Source organism: Mesoplodon mirus (genome assembly GCF_964341445.2).
Source record: "Mesoplodon mirus genome assembly, chromosome: 8".
Classification (NCBI taxonomy): Eukaryota; Metazoa; Chordata; class Mammalia; order Artiodactyla; family Ziphiidae; genus Mesoplodon; species Mesoplodon mirus.
The window spans coordinates 112,700,739-112,724,399 of NC_138984.1; the positions used below are offsets into that span (position 1 = coordinate 112,700,739).

At 38.5% G+C, this 23,661-nt stretch overlaps 1 protein-coding gene and 1 pseudogene across 4 annotated transcripts in view; one reads left to right on the plus strand and one right to left on the minus strand.

The window, feature by feature from the left end:
• The window catches only part of HERC2 (HECT and RLD domain containing E3 ubiquitin protein ligase 2), a 226,554-nt gene that overhangs the window by 53,226 nt on the left and 149,667 nt on the right, over positions 1-23,661 (minus strand). For all 3 annotated transcript variants that reach the window (XM_082630800.1, XM_082630799.1, XM_082630798.1), the window contains 12 exons: positions 20,552-20,727; positions 17,235-17,346; positions 15,822-15,903; positions 15,572-15,715; positions 13,978-14,068; positions 13,495-13,672; positions 13,226-13,307; positions 12,974-13,145; positions 9,795-9,939; positions 8,913-9,138; positions 1,563-1,734; positions 516-705 (listed from right to left, as the gene is read on the minus strand). In XM_082630800.1, coding sequence (XP_082486926.1) covers positions 516-705; positions 1,563-1,734; positions 8,913-9,138; positions 9,795-9,939; positions 12,974-13,145; positions 13,226-13,307; positions 13,495-13,672; positions 13,978-14,068; positions 15,572-15,715; positions 15,822-15,903; positions 17,235-17,346; positions 20,552-20,727 — 1,770 coding nt within the window. The remainder of the gene's footprint in view (positions 1-515; positions 706-1,562; positions 1,735-8,912; positions 9,139-9,794; positions 9,940-12,973; positions 13,146-13,225; positions 13,308-13,494; positions 13,673-13,977; positions 14,069-15,571; positions 15,716-15,821; positions 15,904-17,234; positions 17,347-20,551; positions 20,728-23,661) is intronic.
• LOC309809750 (NADH dehydrogenase [ubiquinone] 1 alpha subcomplex subunit 5-like) lies at positions 4,967-5,316 on the plus strand (annotated as a pseudogene). The gene has a single exon. The product of its transcript is annotated as an NADH dehydrogenase [ubiquinone] 1 alpha subcomplex subunit 5-like (transcript).

Here is a 23,661-nt window from a genome sequence, read left to right on the forward strand (position 1 = left end):
TACGCGGGCCTCTCACTGTTGTGGCCTCTCCCGTTGCGGAGCACAGGCTCCGGACGCGCAGGCTCAGTGGCCATGGCTCACGGGCCCAGCCGCTCCGCGGCACGTGGGATCTTCCCGGACCGGGGCACAAACCCGTGTCCCCTGCATCGGCAGGCGGACCCCCAACCACTGCGCCACCAGGGAAGCCCTGCGGGATCTCTTTAGTTGCGGCAGGCAGGTTGTGGCATGCAAGCTCTTGGTTGCAGCATGCGTGTGGGATCTAGTTCCCTGACCAGGGATCGAACCCAGGCCCCCCTGCATTGGGAGCATGGAGTCTTAGCCACTGGACCACCAGGGAAGTTCCAAGGCTCCTTTTGCAAACAGAATGTTTTCTAATTCAAGCCAAAAATCACAGCAGTAGGCACAAAAACACTCTGAATTAAGTGAAAGAATGACTTATACTTTACTAGATACAAATTAGCTACCTTTTCCTTTCTGATCAAGTATTGCTTTATTGCTTTACCATTTATTTTTACCTCTCCTCTCTTTTCTTGCCATGGATTTGGACTCAGTCTGTCTTCAATATCAACAGCCAGCACACACTCCTCTCCATTCATGGGACTGGCCATGGCAGACACGTCAGAAGCGGGTGCTGAGGAAGAGAACGAGGGACACTCCACCGGGGCAACCATGCCAGCTGGCATCAGGGCCCCGACCACGGCGTCTCTGTCAGGAGAGAAAGCCAGACCTGCAGTGAGCTGCCATTCACCTCTGCAGGAAGGAAGAGTCAGGGGGCAGGACAAGCGCTTATTGAAGGACCCCCTCATTTTTATAAGATAAGTATAAAAAGAGTTTTAGAAAAATACTGAATGTTATTACTATCCATCGACTAAAAGCTAACATATTTACTCCTGATCTTATTTATTGAATGACCACAGTGATGACAGGTGAAAAACTGCAGACATAAAAATCAGCCTCTGTATTTCCCTGAGAAATCTTCTTGGTTTGTTCAAGCCTGAGGGTAATTTTGTGTTTACTGATGGCCAAATACCAAAGGTGCCTCACACAAGACAGCAAGGACTAAATGTCCTCTCAACGACTAAGTCAGTCTTTGGTCTAAACTAATGTTCCTGTGTAAATATTAATTTCTATTCATCAGATCCATAACCACGATACACTGATGGATGGGGCACTTATTCATGTTGTGAGAAAACAGCAGCAAAACGGTGGAAAAGACAGCGCTACCAAAACTGCCTTATCCAAAGTGAAGGAGAGGACAGGTGTCTTAAACATCACTGTATAGTAGTAACAACTGATTCTTCCTCTCATCCCCCAAAATATGTTTAAAGTTTATTGGCCATAAAGAATAATGAAAATGTTCTTTAACTTGATTTTCTAATTCATATTTCAACCTCCATTAAAGAAAGCACAGATACCATCATTCACCATCAAAGGGTGTATGACCCAGAACTCACAGTATTTAAAAACAGTATTTAAAAAAAATGTGTATTTTCCATCAAAAAACTACAAAAACCCAAAGCTTACAGAGCTGTGGGATTTCAAAAGTTAGCAAACGAGCCTACCTGGCATACATGATTTGCAGTGCTGTAAGTATATGAGATAAGGCCTGCTGTTTGGCCAGATTTCCATCTAATGACAGGAGAATCTTGGCAAGAGAGGGGCGATTTGGTTTAGAATTATTTGCACCACTGACTTTATTACTGGCAGCAGAAGAGTCAGCATCAGAAGGCACACCTGAAAAAGGAAAATAAAATTTCGGTTCAATTTTTAAGATCACAGTTTTCTTTATTTCTATAATTTGACCTTTCAGTTTAGTTCCAAGACACACTGCAATCTTCATTTTGCTATTTCACAGATTAAATATTAGTTTCATTAATGGTCTTTCAGAGTTAAAAAAATTATCTATACTTACCTAAAGAAGCTATTTTCAGCAAAGGTTCACTGTAACTGCAAACAGATATAAATACTTTTGCAAAATACACTTACAACAATTTACGCTACACATAGGTAAGCTGTGAAAATACTACAATAACTATCTGTATTTTCTTATCATTGAAATGTAAAACAAAAAATAATCCAAAACAATGGTGAGAAGACAAGATGTTCACCATATACAGTCTTACTGGACACATGTTCCAGCTCACTGCCCTGAGACTTCCCAGGCCTCAACAGAGGGAGAGAACCAGGTGGAGCTCAGTGGTCTCTGTGAGCAGAGAAGGTAGAGCTCAGAGCCAGGGAGTCCAATGCGGCCAAAGTTCACAGGACAGGACGAGAGGAGAAAGTTGCCCAGAGAGTGCCCTGGAGATGTGCAGGTGCTCTCACTCACCCAGCTAAGGATGCAGCAGAAGCTGATGGGTGCCTACATAAAAGGGCACTGCCCAAAGCCAAAGAAAGAACTGCATGAAAGGACTGGAGACCCAGCACAGAGGCTGGGAGAAAATGGAGGGCCCAGCTAGTGCCTGCTCCCATCCGCCAAATGGGAAGACCTCATAATTCACAAGACACTGAGTCAGTGTGGGAATAATTAGCCCCAGGCAAATATCAGGTCTGAATCCACTTAACAAATCCAAAACCATGACCCAAAAGGATCAAACTGTTTGAGAGTAACTTAACTGTATCTAAGCTCAAGAAGATTTATACACATACAAAAATCCCCAGCAACACTCAGGTTAAAATTTACAAGGTACGGCATCCAACTAAAAGTTACCCAGTGGGCAGAAAGGCAGGAAAATATCACTCAATTTGGAAATAAGAAGAAAAACCAATTGAGCTAAACAATCCAGAACTAACACAGATATTACAATCAGCAGACAGGTTAAAACACTTATTATATCTCTATTCCATATGTTCAAAAGAGAACCAGAGACATGAAAGATATAAAAATGCCCAAATCAAATTTCGAGAGAGGTAGCTAGGATGTCTGAGATTTAAACAGCTTGGTAACATTAACAGCGCATTAGAAAATGAAGAAAAGACAAGTGAATTTGGAGACATAGCAATAGAAGCTATCCAAACTGAAACACAGAAAAAGGAAGTTAAAACATGAACAATGTCGTTTATCTGTGGAACAACTTCAAGAGACCTAATATACGTAGAAATAAACCTCCCAAAGAGGAGAAAGAAAGGTACAGGAAAGAAATTTTTTGTGAAGAATAGTAACTGAAAAACGTCCAACTTTGTTGAAAATTAGAAACCCAAAGATCCAAGAAGCACAATGACCCAGAAGCACAGGAACCATGAAGATAAAAACCATGGAAAGAAAGAGAAAATCCTAAAAGTAGTCTGAGATACAAGATGTGACGTACAAAAGAACAAAGATCAGAAGGACAGCAAAGTCTCAATGAAAACAATGTCAACCTAAAATTGTGTACCCAGCTAAAATATATTGCAAACATAAAAAGCTGAAAGGAGGAACCCCAGACCTGAGCGACATGACATAAAAAAGTCAGTCCTTCAAGCAGAAGGAGAATGGTGCCAGATGGAAATATGGATCTCCACAAAGGAATGAAGAACACCAGAAATGGGAATGACGTGAGTAAATATAGAGATATTCTTTTCTTTTTAATTCACTTAAATAGATAACCTAATGTTTAAAGAGAATTAATTTTAAAAACCGTCACATTTACAGCATACAAAGAAATGTGTAATGACGACAGCACAAAGACTAGGAGGGAAGAAAGAGAGATACACTGTGGTATAATTCGTATACTACACATGGAAGTGTAGAAGCACCTGAAGGTAGACTACGATAAACTAAAGGTGTATAATATATATCCTAAAGCAATCACTAAAATAACATAATACGTTAGAGCTCAAAGAAAACAAAGGAGAGAAAATAAAATCATAAAGAACAATTCATTCAAAGAAAGGCAAAAAAAAAAGAGAGGAAAAAGAAAAATGAACAGCTAGGACTAACAGAAAACAAATAGCAGGATACTGACTGAAAACAGATACATTAATAATCACATTAACTGTAAGTGAAATGAACACCCCAATTAGAGACTGTCAGAGAAAAAATTAAAAAGCTAAATCCAACGATATGTTTCGTACAAGGAAGTGTCTTTTAGTAGGTTAAAAGTAAAAGAATGGAAAAGATATACCATAGTTTGCCATTGTATATGGAGTACCATAGTTTAAATACTATATAGCATTGGTCAAAAGAAAGCTAGAGTCACTATATTCATATCAGACAAATTTGACTTTAAAGCAAGAATTTCAAAGCAAAGGGATAAAGAGGGTAATCTGTCATAATGATAGCAAGGTCAATTAATCAAGGAGAGAAAAGTAAATGTCCACATTAGAAAAGTAGGAAGATCCTAAGCTTCTTAGAAGAAAAGAATTAATAAAGATAGAGCAGAGATCAGTGAAATAGAGAACAGAAAAACAATGAAGAAAAATCAAGGAAACCATAACTTGTTCTTTGAAAAAACTTAATAAAACTGATAAACCTCTAGGAAAGAGAAGATACAATTACCAATATAAGGAATGAGTAATGACATCACTACAGAGTCTACAAATGTTAAAAGAAAAATAAGCAAATATTGAGACCAACTTTATGCCAATAAGTTCGACTTCCATCAAAGACAAAAATCTTACTACAAAAAAAAACCAGATAACCCTGAATCTATTAAAGGAATTAAATTTGTGGTTAAAAAACATAAAGAGACTGCACAAAGAACTCTAGGCCCAGATGTCTTCACTGGTGAATTCTACTGAAAGAATACCAATTCTACACAAAATAAAAAGGAAAACTGAAAAGAAGGGAACACTTACCACTTCATTCTGTGAGGCCAGACAGAGATACTAATAGAAAATTACAGACCAATATCCATCATGAACAAAGAGGTAACAGTTCTTAACCTTTTTTTTTTGGCAACTTGAATACAACAAGGTACAAAAAATAATAATCCACAGGTCAAAAACAAAGCTGAAAAGAAATTTTTAAAATATATAAAACTGGGCTGTCATGGCGGGCTTGCTGAAGAAGACCACTGGTCTTGTGGGACTGTGGGTATGTAAGAGTCCACACACAGGCTAAAAATATTGTATGCAAAGATTCCTTATGTTCTTGGACAAATCCTTAAAAATGTACCATATAAAAGGTACATAGAACAGATTACAAATGAGAAGCTGCGTATGGTTAAAGTGGAACCAGATGTTAAAAAATTAGAAGAGCAACTTCAGGGTGGCCAACTAGAAGAGGTGATTCTTTAGGTTGAAAATGAACTAAGTCTGGTGAGAAAAATGGTGGAATGGAAACCATGGGAGTCTTCAGTGGAAGAGCCTCCTGCCAACCAATGGAAACGGCTAATATAAACATCATTAAATGACTTGTGTTTTCATGGGAAACTGATATAATTAAATATTCTATTATATTAAAAATGTTTCCATATTCATCTTATAATCAAGAAAACTGATACAAAACATATTGAGGAGACTTATTAAAATTGATGATTATGGTAATAGGGACTTGTGAATCAATTCTTGATTTGTAGAGCATTCATTCAAATTATTTCCAAGATGATATTTTTTTAAAAAACAAGGAGGTTGTGGGAAGATTTGAAAGTTAATTGGAAAAATTCCTACAGATTTTCAACACAGGGACCGTATTTGAAAGGTGAAGTATTTTTAGTAGTATCTTCAACACATCATTTAATTTTTTTCACTCTGAAGAAACAGAAAAGGTACTTAATTATTATTTAAACAAATTTATAGGTCACTGTTGGAAGTGAAGTAGTAAGAAAAAAACCCATCAAATTAGAATTTGTTGTATACTTGAGAAAACTGATTTGGTATTTGAAAGATTTTTATTTATAGTGGTAGTTGGAAAAATTTTCCTTTTGTCTCATTTAAGGAAGTTATCTTTCTGGCCCTTTGCCTTTAGTTTTCTAGATCAACCAAAGTACATCAGGATAGAGAGAGAATTTCTGTAAAAGAAGAGACACTAAGAGTTCCTAAAGTTTATCCAACATATAGATAGGCTTATATTCAAAACATCTAGCTGTATGGTTATAACTTCAAAGTGGAATCACTAAGTGGTTTTCACTAATTTCCAATATGAGTGCAGCCTGGGTATCAAACAGAAGATAAATGCTGTTCAAAGAATGAAGCAGTTTGGCGAGTTTAAGGTTAAACAAAAATAAAATTACTTTTCATATGTCCTTAAAATACATATATATAACTGAATGAAAATGAAAATACAACATATCAAAATTTGAGAGATGTAGCTAAAGCAGTGCTGAGAGGCAAATTTATAGTACTAAAAGTTTACAGTAGACAAGAGGAAAAGTCTCAAATCAATGATCTAAGCTCTCACCTCAAGAAACTAGAAAAAGAATAGAAAATAAACATAAAGCAAGCATAAAGATGAGAACAGAAACCAATAAAACTGAAAACCGATAAACAAGAGAAAATCAAAGAAATGAAAAGTAGCTAAACCAGGTGGGGTTTATTCAAGATATGGAAGACTGACTCAAAAACCTTAATATGAATATTCATAGCAGGTTTTACTTGTAATAACCCCAAACTGAAAATAATCCAAATGTCCTTAAAAAGATCAACTGTGTTTCTACACACTAGCAAGGATCAACTTGAATATCTCTAGATAATAGCAAGGAACAAAAGAAATTATTAAAACACCATTAACAACAGATGAACAATATGAAATATTTAGGGATAAAAACAAATGGAAAGAAATACTACATTCAAGGGTTGGAAGATTCAATACTGTGAAGCAAGTCCCAAATTGATCTATAGTCAGTGCAATCAAATTCCCAAGTAGGCTATTTTATAAAAATTGACAAGCTGATTCTAAAAGTTATATGGAGGGGCTTCCCTGGTGGCACAGTGGTTAAGAATCCGCCTGCCAATGCAGGGGACACAGGTTCGAGCCCTGGTCCGGGACAATCCCACATGCCGTGGAGCAACTAAGCCCATGCACCACAGCTGCTGAGCCTGTGCTCTAGAGCCCGCGAGCCACAACTACTGAGCCCACGTGCCACAACTACTGAAACCTGCGCACCTGGAGCCCATGCCCTGCAGCAGGAGGGGCCACCGCAATGAGAGGCCCATGCACTGCAACGAAGAGTAGCCCCGCCTCACCACAACTAGAGAAAGCCCACATGCAGCAACAAAGACCCAATTCAGCCAAAAATAAATAAAATTAAAAAAAAAAAGTTATATGGAAATGCAAAGGGTCTAGAATACCCAAAACATACTTGAAAAAGAATAAAGCTAAAGGATTACCAAAGCTTGAATTCATTCTTTTATAAAGCTACAGTGATCAAGACAATGTGGTATTTGCATCAAAATACAAAAATAACCAAACAGAACTGAGAATCCAGAAATAGATCCAAACATACATAAACAACTGATTTTTGACACAAGTGCAAATTCTTTCAATCAAGAAAGGATATTTGTTTTTGACTAATGCAACTGAAACAACTAGATATCCATATACCAAATATAAATAAATAAGTAAATTTATTTATTCCAATCCATACCTCACACCATATATGAAATGTAACTGAAGATCAAGCATACACCTAAATACCTAAAACTACAGAACTTTTATAAGAAAACACAGGAAAAGAATCTTTATGATCTTGAGTCAGGCAAAGGCTGTTTAAATACAACACTCAAAAGATAAAAATGGATAAACTGGACTCATCAAAATTAGAAATTTTTTGCTCTTTAAAATTCACCTAAAAGAATGAAGAGACAAGCTACATTGGGAGAAAATATGTGCAAATCATGTATCTGATGAAAGACTTGTACCCAGAATACATAAAAAGTGTTCAAAACTCAATAAGAAAACAAACAACCTAGGTTTAAATACAGGCAAAAGATTTGAATAGACACTTAAAACATATTTAGGTGGTAAATAAGCAAGATGCTCAACATCATTAGTCATTAGGGAAATGCAAAGCAAAACCACAATGAGATACCACTACACAGCTACAAGAATGGCTAAAATTAAAGACTGACCACACCAAGTACAGACACAAATATGGAGGAGCTAGAGCTTTAGAACAAACTTTGCAAAACAGTTTGCAGTTCTTAAGAAGATAAACCTACATCTACCAAGAATTCCTCTCCTAGGTATTACCCTAGAGAGAAATGCAAGTGTATGTCCATATAAAGACCTGTACACAAGGTTCACAGCAATTTTATCTGTATAGCCAAAATTTGGAAACAACCCAAAAGTCCATCAACAGGCAAATGAATAAACCAACTGCAGTATACCCATAAATAAAATGCTACTCAACAATAAAAAAGAATGAAATACTGATACATGCCATGTGGATGAATCTCAGAATAATTATGGTGAGTGAAAAAAGTGAGATTAAGAAAAAAGTACAAGCTGTATGACTTCACTTATGTAAAACTCTGAAGAGCAAACTGATCTATAGTGACAGAAAGCAAGTCAGTGGTGTGCAGGCAGGGTGGGTCTACGAAGGGCACACGGGAACTCCAGGGTGGTGCATGGGCTCGTCCATTACCTCATCTGTGATGATGCTCTCCCAGGCACGCACAGAACAAAGCGGATGAAAACTACACTTTAAAGGTGTGTGGCTTATTGTATGGTGATCACACCTAAACAGAGCTATTGAAAATACCAAGTGCCTATACATGTCAGGTGGTTATTATAAAGTCTCCCCTGTTTGCACATGTGCACAGCACCGCCATACCTGGCCTGACCACAGTACAGGAATCAGCCTTGCACTCCCTTCTCAAGTTTTCCTTCCAGCATAAGTCACAGCACAGCGCGCCACGATGATTCTGTGGCTGTGGTTCCGAATGCAGTTAGCCCAGTGCCACAACCCCTAATCTGGTAGCAACACCACGCATTCTATCGACGGCATCGCTATAGCATACAGAGGGGTCTCAAAGAAAACACAAATCTGTGTTACCTAAATAGGAGGCACCTAAAGGGTCTCTTGCGGTCTGGAAGAGGACGGGCTCATGGACAGAGGGTGTTGCCACGTCGACAGTTGTCCATGCCACACTGTGCGAAGACCCACAAGCCACTCGCGTGATCTTCTGGCCTTCCAAGCCTTGCACAAGTGTGGGCTTTCTATTAACCGTGGTCGTGCCATTGCCCTGTTGGCCGTGATCATTGTCACCCCAAGCATATACCTGTTAAGGGGGAAAAAATTGAATTTTTCAGCATTTCAGAACATTTGCTCTAAATTTACTTCAAAATTCCTGCCGATGACTACAGACGAGTATTTACTTAATATCAATCCAATGAATTCATCTATTTTGTTCTGTTATAGGAAGCAGGGAAGTTCTCCTCTTCAACTAAATATAGTAACTTATTTTTGCCTTTATTTTGCAAAGAAAAATGATCCAAAAAATATGCTCACTTTTCAAGGAATTTACTTCTTGGCTTTACAGAATTAGAAAGTATAATTCATGTTTAATTCATTTCGATTAAAGTACAGTGTGCTGATCTGTTGTCATAAGGGAATATCAAAGTATATCATCTATGAGCCTGTCATGGGATGGCCTCTCATGGTGGAAGAACAAGTGACACTTGTCAAGGATAACTTTATTTCTGAAATGAAGTACATATGTCTCCCCATCAGGCATTAGAGTGGGAAACCCCATGGCTTTATAGCCTGCGTCAGTCAGCAGCTCTTTCCCGGCTACGCTCACCCATGCTGACAGTTAGGCAGATATACACAGGAACACAATGGACAAAGCCCACCCTCCTGGTGCCCCAGTACCGGGATTCATGTATTTCATCACGTTACACTACAGACAAAAGGACCTGTCACAGGCCCGCTTACCTGCCCCGCGTCAGTGACTGCCAGGCAGTGCAGGGCCCCGACGGCCACATGCACAATTTTCTTCCCTCTCAGCCCTTCCACTACCTGCGGTTTCCGCACATGCACATCAGAGCCATGGCCCAGCCTAAAGTAGTCCCCCTTCCCCCTGCAAGGAGATCAAAAGCGAGCATATTAATACATGATTATGGTGCCGGCAATGCCCCACAGGAAAATACTCACTGCCACAGCGCTAGAGCCAGCTCAATGATAACATCATAAACAGTTCCCAAGGTCTTTGAAATTACTGTTATTATCAAATTGTTCTAAAATAGTATACCATTAATTCAAATTAATTCTGCTAGCAAGATCCTTCATGTGTGTTTTACATTTAAGTTACTGAGGTAGGTTTCATCTAAAGAGATTGAAAACATGACACACAACCTCAAATGGCTCTTAGAAGACCTCTCTGCTATAATTCTTCTTCAGCTGACTTTGGGTCATGATACTCAGGCTTAGGCCATCAAATTGCCTGGCCGTGGTCAGCTGGATATTCCATTCCTTTCTGATTTAGTAAAATAATCTTTCACTAGAAACACACATGAACTTTTTCAGGGATCAAAGAAATCAGAAATCTGTTTTCCACCCATTTGATCACTAGGCTTCTTGCACGGCAAAGCAGCAGAAGAAACCCTATACATATAACTCACCTAAACAAGAAAGATAAAACTGAAACCATTTCCACTAAGATCAGGAACAAGACAAGTTTGCCCATTCTCACCACTATTATTCAACATACTTTTGGAAGTTTTAGCCATAGCAATCAGAGAAGAAAAAGAAATAAAAAGAATCCAAATCGGAAAAGAAGAAGGAAAGCTGTCACTGTTTGCAGATGACATGATACTACACATAGAGAATCCTAAAGATGCTACCAGAAAACTACTAGAGCTAATCAATGAATTTGGTAAAGCACCAGGATACAAAATTAATGTGCAGAAATCTCTTGCATTACTATACACTAATGATGAAAAATCTGAAAGTGAAATTAAGAAAACACTCCCATTTACCATGCAACAAAAAGAATAAAATACCTAGGAATAAACCTACCTAAGGAGACAAAAGACCTGTATGCAGAAAATTGTAAGATACTGATGAAAGAAATTAAAGATGATACAACTAGGTGGAGAGATATACCACATTCTTAGATTGGAAGAATCAACATTGTGAAAATGACTATACTACCCAAAGCAATATGCCAGTGTTAGTCAGACCACTGGCATTTTTCACAGAACCAGAACAAAAAATTTCACAATTTGTATAGAAACACAAAAGACCCTGAATAGCCAAAGCAATCTTGAGAAAGAAAAACGTAGCTGGAGGAATCAGGCTCCTGGACTTCAGACTATACTACAAAGCTACAGTAATCAAGACAGTACGGTACTGGCACAAAAACAGAAATACAGATCAATGGAACAGGATAGAAAGCCCAGAGATTAAACCCATGCACATATGGTCATCTGGTCTTTGATAAAGGAGGCAAGAATATACAATGGAGAAAAGATAGCCTCTTCAATAACTGGTGCTGGGAAAACTGGACAGCTACACGTAAAAGAATGAAATTAGAACACTCCCTAACACCATACAAAAAAATAAACTCAAAATGGATTAAAGACCTAAATGTAAGGCCAGACACTATAAAACTCTTAGAGGAAAACATAGGCAGAACACTCTGTGACATAAATCACAGCAAGATCCTTTTTGACCCACCTTCTAGAGTAATGGAAATAAAATAAAAAATAAACAAATGGGACCTAATGAAACTTCAAAGCTTTTGCACAGCAAAGGAAACCATAAACAAGACCAAAAGACAACCCGCAGAATGGGAGAAAATATTTGCAAATGAAGCAAGCAACTGACAAAGGATTAATCTCCAATATTTACAAGCAGCTCATGCAGCTCAATAGCAAAAAAACAAACAACCCAATCCAAAAGTGGGCAGAAGACCTAAAAAGACATTTCTCCAAAGAAGATATACAGATTGCTAACAAACACATGAAAGAATGCTCAAGATCATTAATCATTAGAGAAATGCAAATCAAAACTACAATGAGGTATCACCTCACACCAGTCAGAATGGCCATCATCAAAAAACCTACAAACAGTAAATGCTGGAGAGGGTGTGGAGAAAAGGAAAACCTCTTGCACTGCTGGTGGGAATGTGAATTGATACAGCCACTATGGAGAACAGTATGGAGGTTCCTTAAAAAGCTAAAAATAGAACTACCATAGGACCCAGCAATCCCACTACTGGGCATATACCCTGAGAAAACCATAATTCAAAAAGAGTCATGTACCAAAATGTTCATTGCAGCTCTATTTACTATAGCCAGGACATGGAAGCAACCTAAGTGTCCATCGACAGATGAATGAATAAAGAAGATGTGGCACATTTATACAATGGAATATTACTCAGCCATAAAAAGAAACGAAATTGAGTTATTTGTGGTGAGGTGGATGGACCTAGATTCTGTCATACAGAGGGAAGTAAGTCAGAAAGAGAAAAACAAATACCGTATGCTAACACATATATATGGAATCTAAAAAAAAAAAAAGGTCATGAAGAACCTAGGGGCAAGACAGGAGTAAAGACACAGACCTACTAGAGAATGGACTTGAGGATATGGGGAGGGCGAAGGGTAAGCTGGGACAAGGTGAGAGAGTGGCATGGACATATATACAGTACCAAACGTAAAATAGATAGCTAGTGGGAAGCAGCCGCATAGCACAGAGGGATCAGCTCGGTGCTTTGTGACCAGCTAGAAGGGTGGGATAGGGACGGTGGGAGGGAGGGAGACGCAAGAGGGAAGAGATATGGGGACATATGTATATGTATAACTGATTCACTTTGTTATAAAGCAGAAACTAACACACCATAGTAAAGCAATTCTACTCCAATAAAAACATTAAAAATAAATAAATAAACAAACCAAAAAAACCAAGACAGACAAGTTGGGCTAAAATTTCTCCAGTGTTCTTTTCTAAACAGCCCAGTTATAATGGGAATTTTCTTGTATTATTGTCATTAATCTCAACTCAAAATAAATTAAAAAACAGAGATGACTGAACGAGGAAGAAAATAAAGGTTTCCCCCTCCCTAAGAGGCCCCGAACAGACACACTGACGGATGACAGGCGTTTACGTACCACGTCCACACCACTCCCGACTTGGTGAGGGCCAGGGAGAACTGTGCTCCGCACTCGATCTGACACACCCCCTGTCCATTTAGTCTCTCAATGTTCTGGGGAATGTTACAGCCTTCGCTTCCTCCCCGGCCCAGTTTTCCAAAGTCACCATCACCCCAGGAAAATACCAAACCTAGGTTTAAAAATATATACTTTAGGCCAGTGTCTCACCATGTTCCTCCCCCCGCAACGTGGAGTCAGGACAGGACTCACCTTCATCAGTCAGAGCGAGGGTCTGTGCATCTCTGCTTCCACACGCCACCTGGATTACTCTGTGGCCAAGAAGGACTTTCACCTGCTCAATCACAAATTTAAAAACAGAATCAAGCACAGGCACTAAGAAAGCAAGGGGGATTTTTCCCCACAGACTGAAAGCCAATACTGCTCATGTCTTTATGCACTGTCCTAGACTGGGAGCTTATCTTCTCTGGACACCAGCAGGTGGTAAACTTTCTGCAAGCAACAAAAATGCGTATAATCACCATTTTGGGTTTCAGCTGTGTTGTGTTATCCCCATGTCCCAAGCGGCCGTACTCTCCGAGGCCCCAGGTGTACAGTTCACCGCTGGACGTGAGGGCTGCACTGTGAGAGCTCCCACAGGCAATATCCCGGATTCGCTTGGTTTTCAGGGCCTCTATCAGCCGCGGCTTGTCACAGTTCCTAAAGCAAGATTAAATAAAATTCCCTATAATCAATCCAGCCTTTTTAAAGAAGAAAGAAAAGGACATCAACACTGAGTCACATTTAGTCAAAACAACATCTTTAGATTAAGTTAACTATCAAACCTTAAAACAGAACATGTGAGGCCAAACCACATTCGTAGATAATTTTTAAATATATTTTTAAGTTCCGTTTTCATAAATCACCCATCCTACTCAATTTTCTACAAAAAACTATCAAAAAGCATTCACTATTATTAACAGTAACAGTTTCTTATTAGCAAGTAATGAAGAAAATATTCTTACATTCTACTGAAGTGTCCGAGTTTGCCATCATCACCTTCACCCCAGGAAAACACTTTCCCATCAACAGTTAAAGCTGTAGCGTGCCGTCCACCTGCCACATGCACACAGAGAGAGGCTGCCAAAGTTGGTTTACAAAAGTTAACAGCACAACTACCTACTTTTCCTGGCATGCAGTATGTGTGAATATGTGTTGAATAATTGAGTAAATAAGATGAACATTTCAGGGTGACAAATATATAAAATAAGTGAACATTTATTAAACTACAAAGTTTAAGTCCTACAAAGAATTTTACTCGCAAAGAAGCAGCAAAATGATGCTATTTATTAATGGGGTTGCTGCTATGTTAAATATATAAAATATATATATAAAAGGTATATAAATATATAAATAAATATATAAAATAAATAAATAAATATATAAAACGTCAAAATTCAGATGGAAAAATAAGTACATTTGTGATTAGACAAATTACCAAATGCAGTGGCAGTTAGGCTTTTGTGAAATGTACCTCAACAATGGAATTATTTAAGCAAAAGTACCATCAGTTGCAATTAAGGCGCTATGCTCACTCTTCCCAAAACAATAGGCTTATGCTTTGTCCCCAGCATGGCCCACTCTCCCTGTCCATCCACCCCGGCTCAGGACTGAAGAGCGTTTCCTCTCTGTCACTTGTGTCCACCAGTTCCTAGGCCCCTAATACCCATTCACACCCTATCACTTGCCAATGGAGCCCACATGATCCAGGGCAACGTGCTCAGCTAAAAACCACGCTTTCCAGACTCCCTTGCCCAGAGAGGATGGTGACAGAGGTGCGACAGGAGTGAGTGAGGCTTCCAGAAAAGCTCTTTGGAGGGGCAGAGTGGGCCTGAGGACAAGGCCTATCTTACACGTTCACCTGCAGCTGCAATGGGGATGGACAGCAAGCTAGTGCTCCTCACAGGTACTGGGGCTGCTGCACTGGCCCTGGACCCCACCTCCAGGTTTTTACAGAGAATGGTACAATGCTATCTTGCTCAAGCCATTACCGTTTGGATTTTCTGTTTTAAGGGGTTAAATCTAACCCTATCCAGTATAGACACGAACTCAGTTTGTATCTAATTCAGTTCATTTCCTCAGAGGCCAAGCACAGGGCTTTGAAACGATACTCAAAGTTTCCTGAATTGAAGCAGTGTGATTTTTTTTTTAATGGTTCTTTCTTATCACTAGAATTTACAGATACTGGGAATCTGATGAAAGTTACAGGCTCTTCCCCCAGAAAAATAACACATATTTAAGCACAGAATGTGATGACTGCAGAGATGCTATGAACCTGAGACCACAGCTCCAAGATTAAAAGCCCCCTCCTTTGGTGAGGTATGCCCCACACGCCTGGAACACCAGCAACCACTGGTCTCCAAGAAGCCTCGTGTAGCAACAATAATTAGACTCTAGACCACCTGGAGTTTTACATTAACCAACCTCTATTCCTAATAGTTAAGTAAAATTTGAAAAAGAATGCAAAGACACTTTAGGGGAAATGGTTTACGGCCCCAGTTAATTACAGAGCACGAACAACAGGCTTATCTGTGCACCAGCTCGAAGCCTGGCCCTTACCTGAGTGAACGGCCACCTTCTTGACCACGTAACTGCTGAGAGCTGTGATCTGTCGAGGAATGGGCACAGTCCCACTGGAGAGGCCCAGCCCCAGCCGGCCATTCGTGGCTTCTCCACAGGCATACACTTTCCCTTCCACTGTCACTGCAAGGAACAGGAGTGAGGAAAGGACTCACTTTTCACAATGCAACAACTATGTTTTTAGTCCTAACCGTCATTTAAAACTTTTTAAATATTAGAATAATCATACCTGCAAACAAACTTTTAGAACCACCAGCCACCTGTACTACATTCAAAGCAGACAGTGTCTCAGAGAACGAAGGAACTTTTATCTAAAATAAGAATTTTTTTTAAAGTAAAAGAGAAAAGAGAGAATGTTATTTACACTTTTAAAATTACAAGTAATCTTACTAGATGGTACATAGAATTACTGTTAATTTACATGGTTATATTAACCAAAGAATTTCTTGTCTCTTAGATATACACAAGTATTTTAAAGATGAAATGATATACTGAGATTGACTTTAAAATGAATAGGGGTGAGGCTGTGTAGAAAATAAAGACAAAAATGTGACCATCTGCAACTGTTGAAGCTGGTACAGGGACATGAGGACTCAGGTCCCTATTCTTTCTACCTGGGTGCATCTGAAAATATCCGTAATAAAAGGCAGAAAATAAAATACACATAATGTAAAGATATAAACAAACATTTGGTAAGCTACATTTTATTTCAGGTCATGTCCTGCTCATTCTTGCTAATTCTGACTAAGAAATTATACACTTAAATTTCCCATTAGAGATGGGTGTGATTTAATTTAAAATTATTAAAGCCCCTGTCGAAGAAGCCCTTTATGATTCCTATGTGTCAGAAAGTATCAAATAGTCACTACTACTGTGGAAGAAGGATGTTCATCCCAACCGTGAAGCGCCAATCTACCCTTCATGTGCAAACCCCAAAACGGGCCATGCCCTCAGGACCCCCTAGACAGCCCCTGTCACAGCTGAGGCTCCCAGAGCTTCTGGGTCTCATATATCTCCAAATGCAGGGCAGGGGCCTCAAAAACAAATGTAACTCAAGGCTGCTGAATTCCATAAGATTATTTTCATTGTACTAGAACCACAAGACTTAAAATGAATGAGTTCTAACTTTCCTTTTCAGCTTCTTGGCAATGCAGACAACAAGGGATCTTATGATGGGTGAAGTCTCATGGAATACTAAGTAGTGGAGATGCTCATCTGAAAAGAAACTGTTTCCAGACACTAAAATTTGGAGGAATCTGTTCCTCAGTTAAGAGCCACACTGAATTCAACTCTAGTTCAAATGCATCAATTGTTGTACCTACTCTTTAAAATATAATTATACTCTATGATTTTTACCTCTGTGCTTGTCAAATCTTTTCTAAAGTGTATGTTCTAGTTTACAAAACAGCAATAATGCAACTATATCTAAAGTGCACTATTTTCCAAGGACAGAGGCTTCTCAGAAACTAAATTTGATAATGTCTATGAGTTCACGTCAAGAATTACTTAAGAAAAGTCAACTTTAAAAACAACATATAAAAGGAAAAACCATTATAAAAACTTCAAGAAGCCTGGCTGTTGCTGGGCCTGTCTGGGCCTGAGCAGCACGGGGTGGCGAGGGCACGGGGTATTGGGCAGGTACCTTGGAGCCCTTCAGCCCTCCCAGCTGGTCCTTGTCATTCAGGCCCCACACAAACACTTTGGTTCTTATCGTAGCCGCCGATTCCAGACCTGCAGCCTTCTTTCTAATAAGGCTATAATCAAAGGAAAAATAAAACAGAAATAGAGGTCAATCAGCGTAAAAAATTTTTTTAAATAAAAAGGAAAACCACCCCAAGCACACAGTTTGCTGGTTACTATCAGAAACAACTCTTACAAGTTTTGTTTTAATTCAACAAAGCCTGAAGTATATACAGGAGTTAGTGTTCCAGAGGGTCAAAATGTCTAGATACCAGTATGCTACCTTTCAATACTAGAATTTAACCTTAGCTTTTTATTCTGGTGGAGATCTTCCAGACACTGTGCAGTTCTCTTTCTTCTTGTATACCAAGTTGAACGTGACAGCTTTTACTGCTTTTACGGCAATTACCGCCCATCACCTTAACACACAGCTACTGCAGATGTAACTGGAGAGCATGTTGGTTAACGGCGTCAAGAATCAGCACCGGGACTGGCACTGGGGCCATGTCCCTAACCCTCAAACCCTGTCTGGTCATATTTTCCCCCCCAAAGAAATAATAAAATGGATGTAGCCGCATGACCTCTGATGTACTCAAACACAAACACATGTCCTGAGGCAAAATGCAAATTTCTTCGTTTATACCCTCTGCCCACTGTGCTGGCCAGCTGCGCTGGAGGAGGAGGCCCAAACCTCCATTCTGCCAGGGGAGGCCTGCCCAGCCCCCCGAGGCTCCTGAAGCACAGGCCATCTCATTCATCCCATCTCCTGACCTGCCCCTGATGGGTTAAAAGTTTGATCAACAAAGCCCACACGTTCTTCAAAATAAAATAAAAATTAAATTTAAAAATAATTTAAATGACAAAATCACAGCAACCGATGTCCATGCATTCAGTGTTAACTATACTGCTAACACTTGAGAAAAATGGCTATTGTTACTTCCAATTTGTTGTGCATCAGAAATAAATTAGATTGAATCAATTAAAAAGAAAAGTCCATCAATTCTTGAACACGGTAAGAACACAAAGTACATGGAATAGTGTTAGATTTGCCTGGTTGTCAGTTTGATGCCAGGTGGTAAGAAAACTGCTGCTTCTGTGTTTGAGGTTTTGGCTTTTTGCTTTTGTTCTATTTTTATAAGCTATAATAGACAACTGAAGACTCCAGAGATTAGCTTACAGATTGGTAAGATTTTTTAACGTGTTACATACTAACGAATATTTACTTTCAGGGATCAAAATTTTATGGTTTGGGGATAAAAAGGTAGGAGAACTCTCATCCCATACCAGGCAAAGGAGAGCAAGTATATGTACATTCTAACTATTTGAAATACCTTGTAACACAGTGTTACTCAAAAATATGTAGGGGATTCCACCAGTGTTGAGACATGTAAGGACTGGTACCATGTAAGCATCAGCAGGGGGAACAAATGCCAGCGGGTGGTCAGTGAGGGCACACCCTAGTTGGGGGCTTGCCCTGTGGGAGACTGCTTGGACCATTCATTAGTTATTAGCTCATTAATGATATCTAACAGGGAAAAAAAATTACATTCAAATATCTAGAATTTCTTTTGTGAATGTATCCAGCTGTGTAAAAATTTCACCTGTGAGTAAAGCTCAAACTTTTGTGGTTATTTCACATATATAGTACATGTACTAATTATATTTGCCCAATTCATTTTAGTAGCTACCGAATAAGAAAATGTGACTCTATAATCCTTTCACTTAAAAATCCCAATGATTTATTTAAGTGAAATATCATTTTCCTCAGTTAATCAAATTAATGCATGTAGACACAAACAGTTTGAAGTGTGATATATAGTATAACGTCTATTCTAGATAAGGTAGTGTTATAAGACTATTTTCTTTTCAACTTCTTTGCAAAGCTTCCGAAACGAAACAGGACAGGATCCAAGCCCAAGATCCCTAGAGTGACCTGATTTATCACCACAGTGGCCACCTCTTCATGATTGAGAGTATGTGCTTAATAGCACTGCAGGGCCAAGCTCCTTTGTTGCACAAAGACAGACTGCTCACGTCACACACTAGAAAGCACTCAGTGCTAAGGGCAGTGACCAGCAGAGCTTAGCTGGCACTGCTGCCTGCCTCTAGTGGACATCTGCAAGGACCCAGCTACACCAGCAATACAACAGAAACACCTATCGACTTGGCCATTTCACTGTTAGCAAGTTATTTGTGAAAAGACAACTCATCTGAGGACAGTAACTGTCTGCACTGTTTGCTGCGGGGATGTAAACAGAGCTCAGAACAGACACTGCATACGAGCCCTCCATACAGGTCTTGGAATAAAAAGCAAATGTGCACAGACCTGGCAGACATCTTTCTTCACCCTTGGTATACGCTGCGCCCCTGCCAACACCCCTGGCTGCCCACTACTTTGCTTTGATGGGGGGAGTTTTTCCTTGCTCTCCTGCAGCCCAATGCTCCTTTGCAGACGCTCAAAGCACCAGGCCCTTCTCCTTCGTGCACTTCCCACAGCCAGGAGGCCACTCTAATGTGGGTGAGTTTGTCTTGTTTTATTTACCGTGTTCACTACAGCATTCACAGGACAGAGAACAGGGTTTAGCCTCGAGTAGGTGTTCAATAAATATATGGTGGAAGAATAAATACAGTAACAGTCATCACTACAGGGCTCATACAAAATAAGGAACTGAGTGAGTAAATGAGAACTTAATCATGAGATGAAATATTGCACAAGATAAAATTATACAACAGAAGACTAATGCTACAGATATTCTAAAGATGGATGTTGCTCATGGTTGCAAAATAATGTAAATTTACTTAATGCCACTGAACTATACACTTAACAGCTGGTTAAGATGGTAAATTTATGTATATTTTATTATAATAAAATTTTTTTTATTTAAAAGTTATTAACAAAATTCTTAACAAAAAAGGCTGTAAAATACATACCATACCACACTATCTCCAAAGGAAAACACAATTAGGGACAGATAAAAAAGAAAACTACAAGAATATATACCAAAGTATTAACAATAATATTTCAGGTAGAAAAATTAAACATTTTTATTTTCCCTTTTAAGTGAATTTTTCTAAATACGATGTGTTTCCACATTAAATTTTTCCTAAAATTAAATTAAATCATATTTTTGAATATGATTTGAACATGAACTAATATTTAACAAATAGTCCTATGGGCACTAAACTATCCTCATTATGAGATACATTCCAATTAAATACTGGCTTTTGAAAGTGAGAGTTTGGGCATGAGTACTACCAACAACAGCAAATGGCTCTCACCTCCCACTGTTGCCTTTTTCGTCCTCTTCCTCCTCATTATCTGAAGCTAAGAAAGGAACTGCAGCCAAATCTTCCTCCTCTGCACGTATCCGTCCCAGCAGGATGAGACCATGGATTTTACAATCAATTCCCGAGCTCCTGCACTGCTTTATTGCAATTTCAATATACCTGTGATACTAGATACAAACACAGTAAGCTACAGAGTTTTCAGAATCAAACACATTAGATACTTTAACTGGAGAGAAAGACGTATGAGACATGGAATGTGTGGAAAGTTAGAGCCCCTTTACTTAAGTTCTGGAAATACTAGGCAGGGTTGATGCAGGCACATTTGAGTGGGGTTCGCTTTCAAAAGAAGTCGTTAATTCACCAAGGATGTCCATCCAAGGCATGGGACTCACAGTAATTTTCTTACTAAAATGAAATAGTATGAGAGCCTTACTGAATGACTCCAAACCTTTTCTGTCTTAAAGCTTTCTTAAACCAAGATGATTAAGAAAGAGATTAGGTGTCAGGTAGTCGCAAAGCCTTCATAATTTTTAAAACATAATAAAAATACTTGATTACATACAAATTGGAGAAAACAATACACAGAGCCCCATAACCCCATCACCTAGTTCAACAATTATCAATGGATGACTGATTTTGTTCATATATGGATTATCATAAGAAAATTCCAGGCAGCATGTTGTTTCAAAAGTTTAGTATGTATCACTGAAATACAGGCATTTAAAACATATATCCACAGTACTATTATGATAGCTAAATCAATAATCTTATATCATCTAAATGCTACCAGTGATCAAATTTTCTGATCATCTCATAAACATCTTTCTATTTTCAGCTTATCCAAATCGGAATCCAAACAGGATGCAACCTCCCTGTTACGCCTTTGCCATTCATTTTTTAAAGCTGGCTCGCTGTCCCACGGAATGCCCCATCCCCCGTACTTGACATTCAGAGCATTCCTCTATTCCTGTATATCATGTGAACAAAGACTGAAGCAGCAGGAAGCACACACATCACCAATGACTTCTTGTTGCCTCAATGGGACCTAATCAAACCTTAAGATCTACCTATGATGTCACAGGAAGCACAGGTTGAGTGAAAAAGACAAATAGAGAAATGAAAAATTCTACAAGAAAGAAGACCCTGTTTCTTTCTTTAGCAAGGAAAAACCAAGACAGTTAAAATTTTAATGAAGTACAAAGTGCAGACACTGCCTGAATCACAATTCAGAGTAACCAACTGCAAAAGAACATTTATTGGACAATTGGGAAAATTTAAACATTGACTGGATAGTTTATGATATTAAAGAAAAATTTTTCGGTGTGATGGCATTGTGGTTACATTTTTAAAGTCCTTGTTAGAAATGAATATTTGAAGTACTCACTACAGAAATAAGGCCATATCTAGAGCTTGCTTTAAAACCCTCAAAAAAAAAAAGGGTTGGGGGGCACACACACATGGACGGAGTCAGTGAAACACAACTGGCAAAAATGTTGAGAATCATTGAAACTGGGTGATAGGTTCATGGAGGATTCAGTATACTTACTATTTTCAGTTATGTTAGAAAATTCCTGTCACAAACCATTTTGATAGGAAAAGCAATGCTAGACGAAAGAGTCCAGTAGCTTTACAGGAATGGTAATATTCTAGCTCTTAAGTTGGTTGGAGGGATGGAGAGTGGGCCTTGAATTTTCTGAATACTCACAATGCTTCATATTTCTCATATATGTGAAATACACTATTCTGTGCTTCTCAAATATTATGTAATAAGTTGTTTTGAACTGAAAATTTATTAAAATCAATACATCTTTTATGAATACCTATCTCAGTTACTGAATAAATTATTTCTGTGGTTATTGATTTACTTAAAATACAAAAAAAAAAAATTCAGTAGCATAATTAAGATAACAGACAAGCTGCATTCCATTACCCAGCAATAAGTTAATAAAACACACTAAAATGCAATATTATCTTTTCTCAGAAAAACTCAATAACATCTTCAATTTTCATCATTTGCCACTTTATTAATTTATTACCACCATTGGTATTAGCTGTTAATTTATTACATGGAATTCCATAAAACAGTTTAATGACATTCAAGAATGAATGGTGTTCCAAAATTTTATTTATTGAAGACGGGAAGAAAATAAATAGAACAAAAACCTTGTGGTGTACCCAAAGGCCAGAGCATCAACTCTTAGAGCTGGGGGAAAGTGTTGGTATGGTCCCATAGTCTCTAGATACAAGTTACCAACCTTCCACCTTGAAAAACTTAACCTATCGCTGGCTGTGTATCAGCTTCTTTAACATAACACACTGGGATCACATGGAACTTGCCTGCCTTTATCTGGGCAGAAAAAAATAATAAAGCAATGATTCTTATTCAAGGAGGCAAAAGACCTGTACTCAGAAAACTATAAGATACTGATGAAAGAAATCAAAGACGACACAAACAGATGGAGAGATATACCATGTTCTTGGATTGGAAGAATCAATACTGTGAAAATGACAATACTACCCAAAGCAATCTACAGATTCAATTCAATCCATTTCAAATTACCAATGGCATTTTTCACAGAACTAGAACGAAAAATTTTACAGATTGTATGGAAACACAAAAGACCCTGAATAGACAAAGCAATCTTGCAAAAGAAAAACAAAGCTGGAGGAACCAGGATCCCTGACTTCAGACTATACTACAAATCTACAGTAATCAAAACAGTATGGTACTGGCACAAAAACAGAAATATAGATCAATGGAACGGGATAGAAAGCCCAGAGATAAACCCACGCACATATGGTCACCTAATCTATGACAAAGGAGGCAAGACTCTACAATGGAGAAAAGACAGTGTCTTTAATAAGTGGTGCTGGGAAAACTCGACACCTACATATAAAAGAATGAAATTAGAACACTCCCTAACACTATACTCAAAAATAAACTCAAAATGGATTAAAGACCTAAATGTAAGGCTGGATTATTATAAAACTCTTAGAGGAAAACATAGGCAAAACAATATTTGACATAAATCGCAGCAAGATCTTTTTTGATCCACCTCCTAGAGTAATGAAAATAAAAACAAAAATAAACAAATGGGACC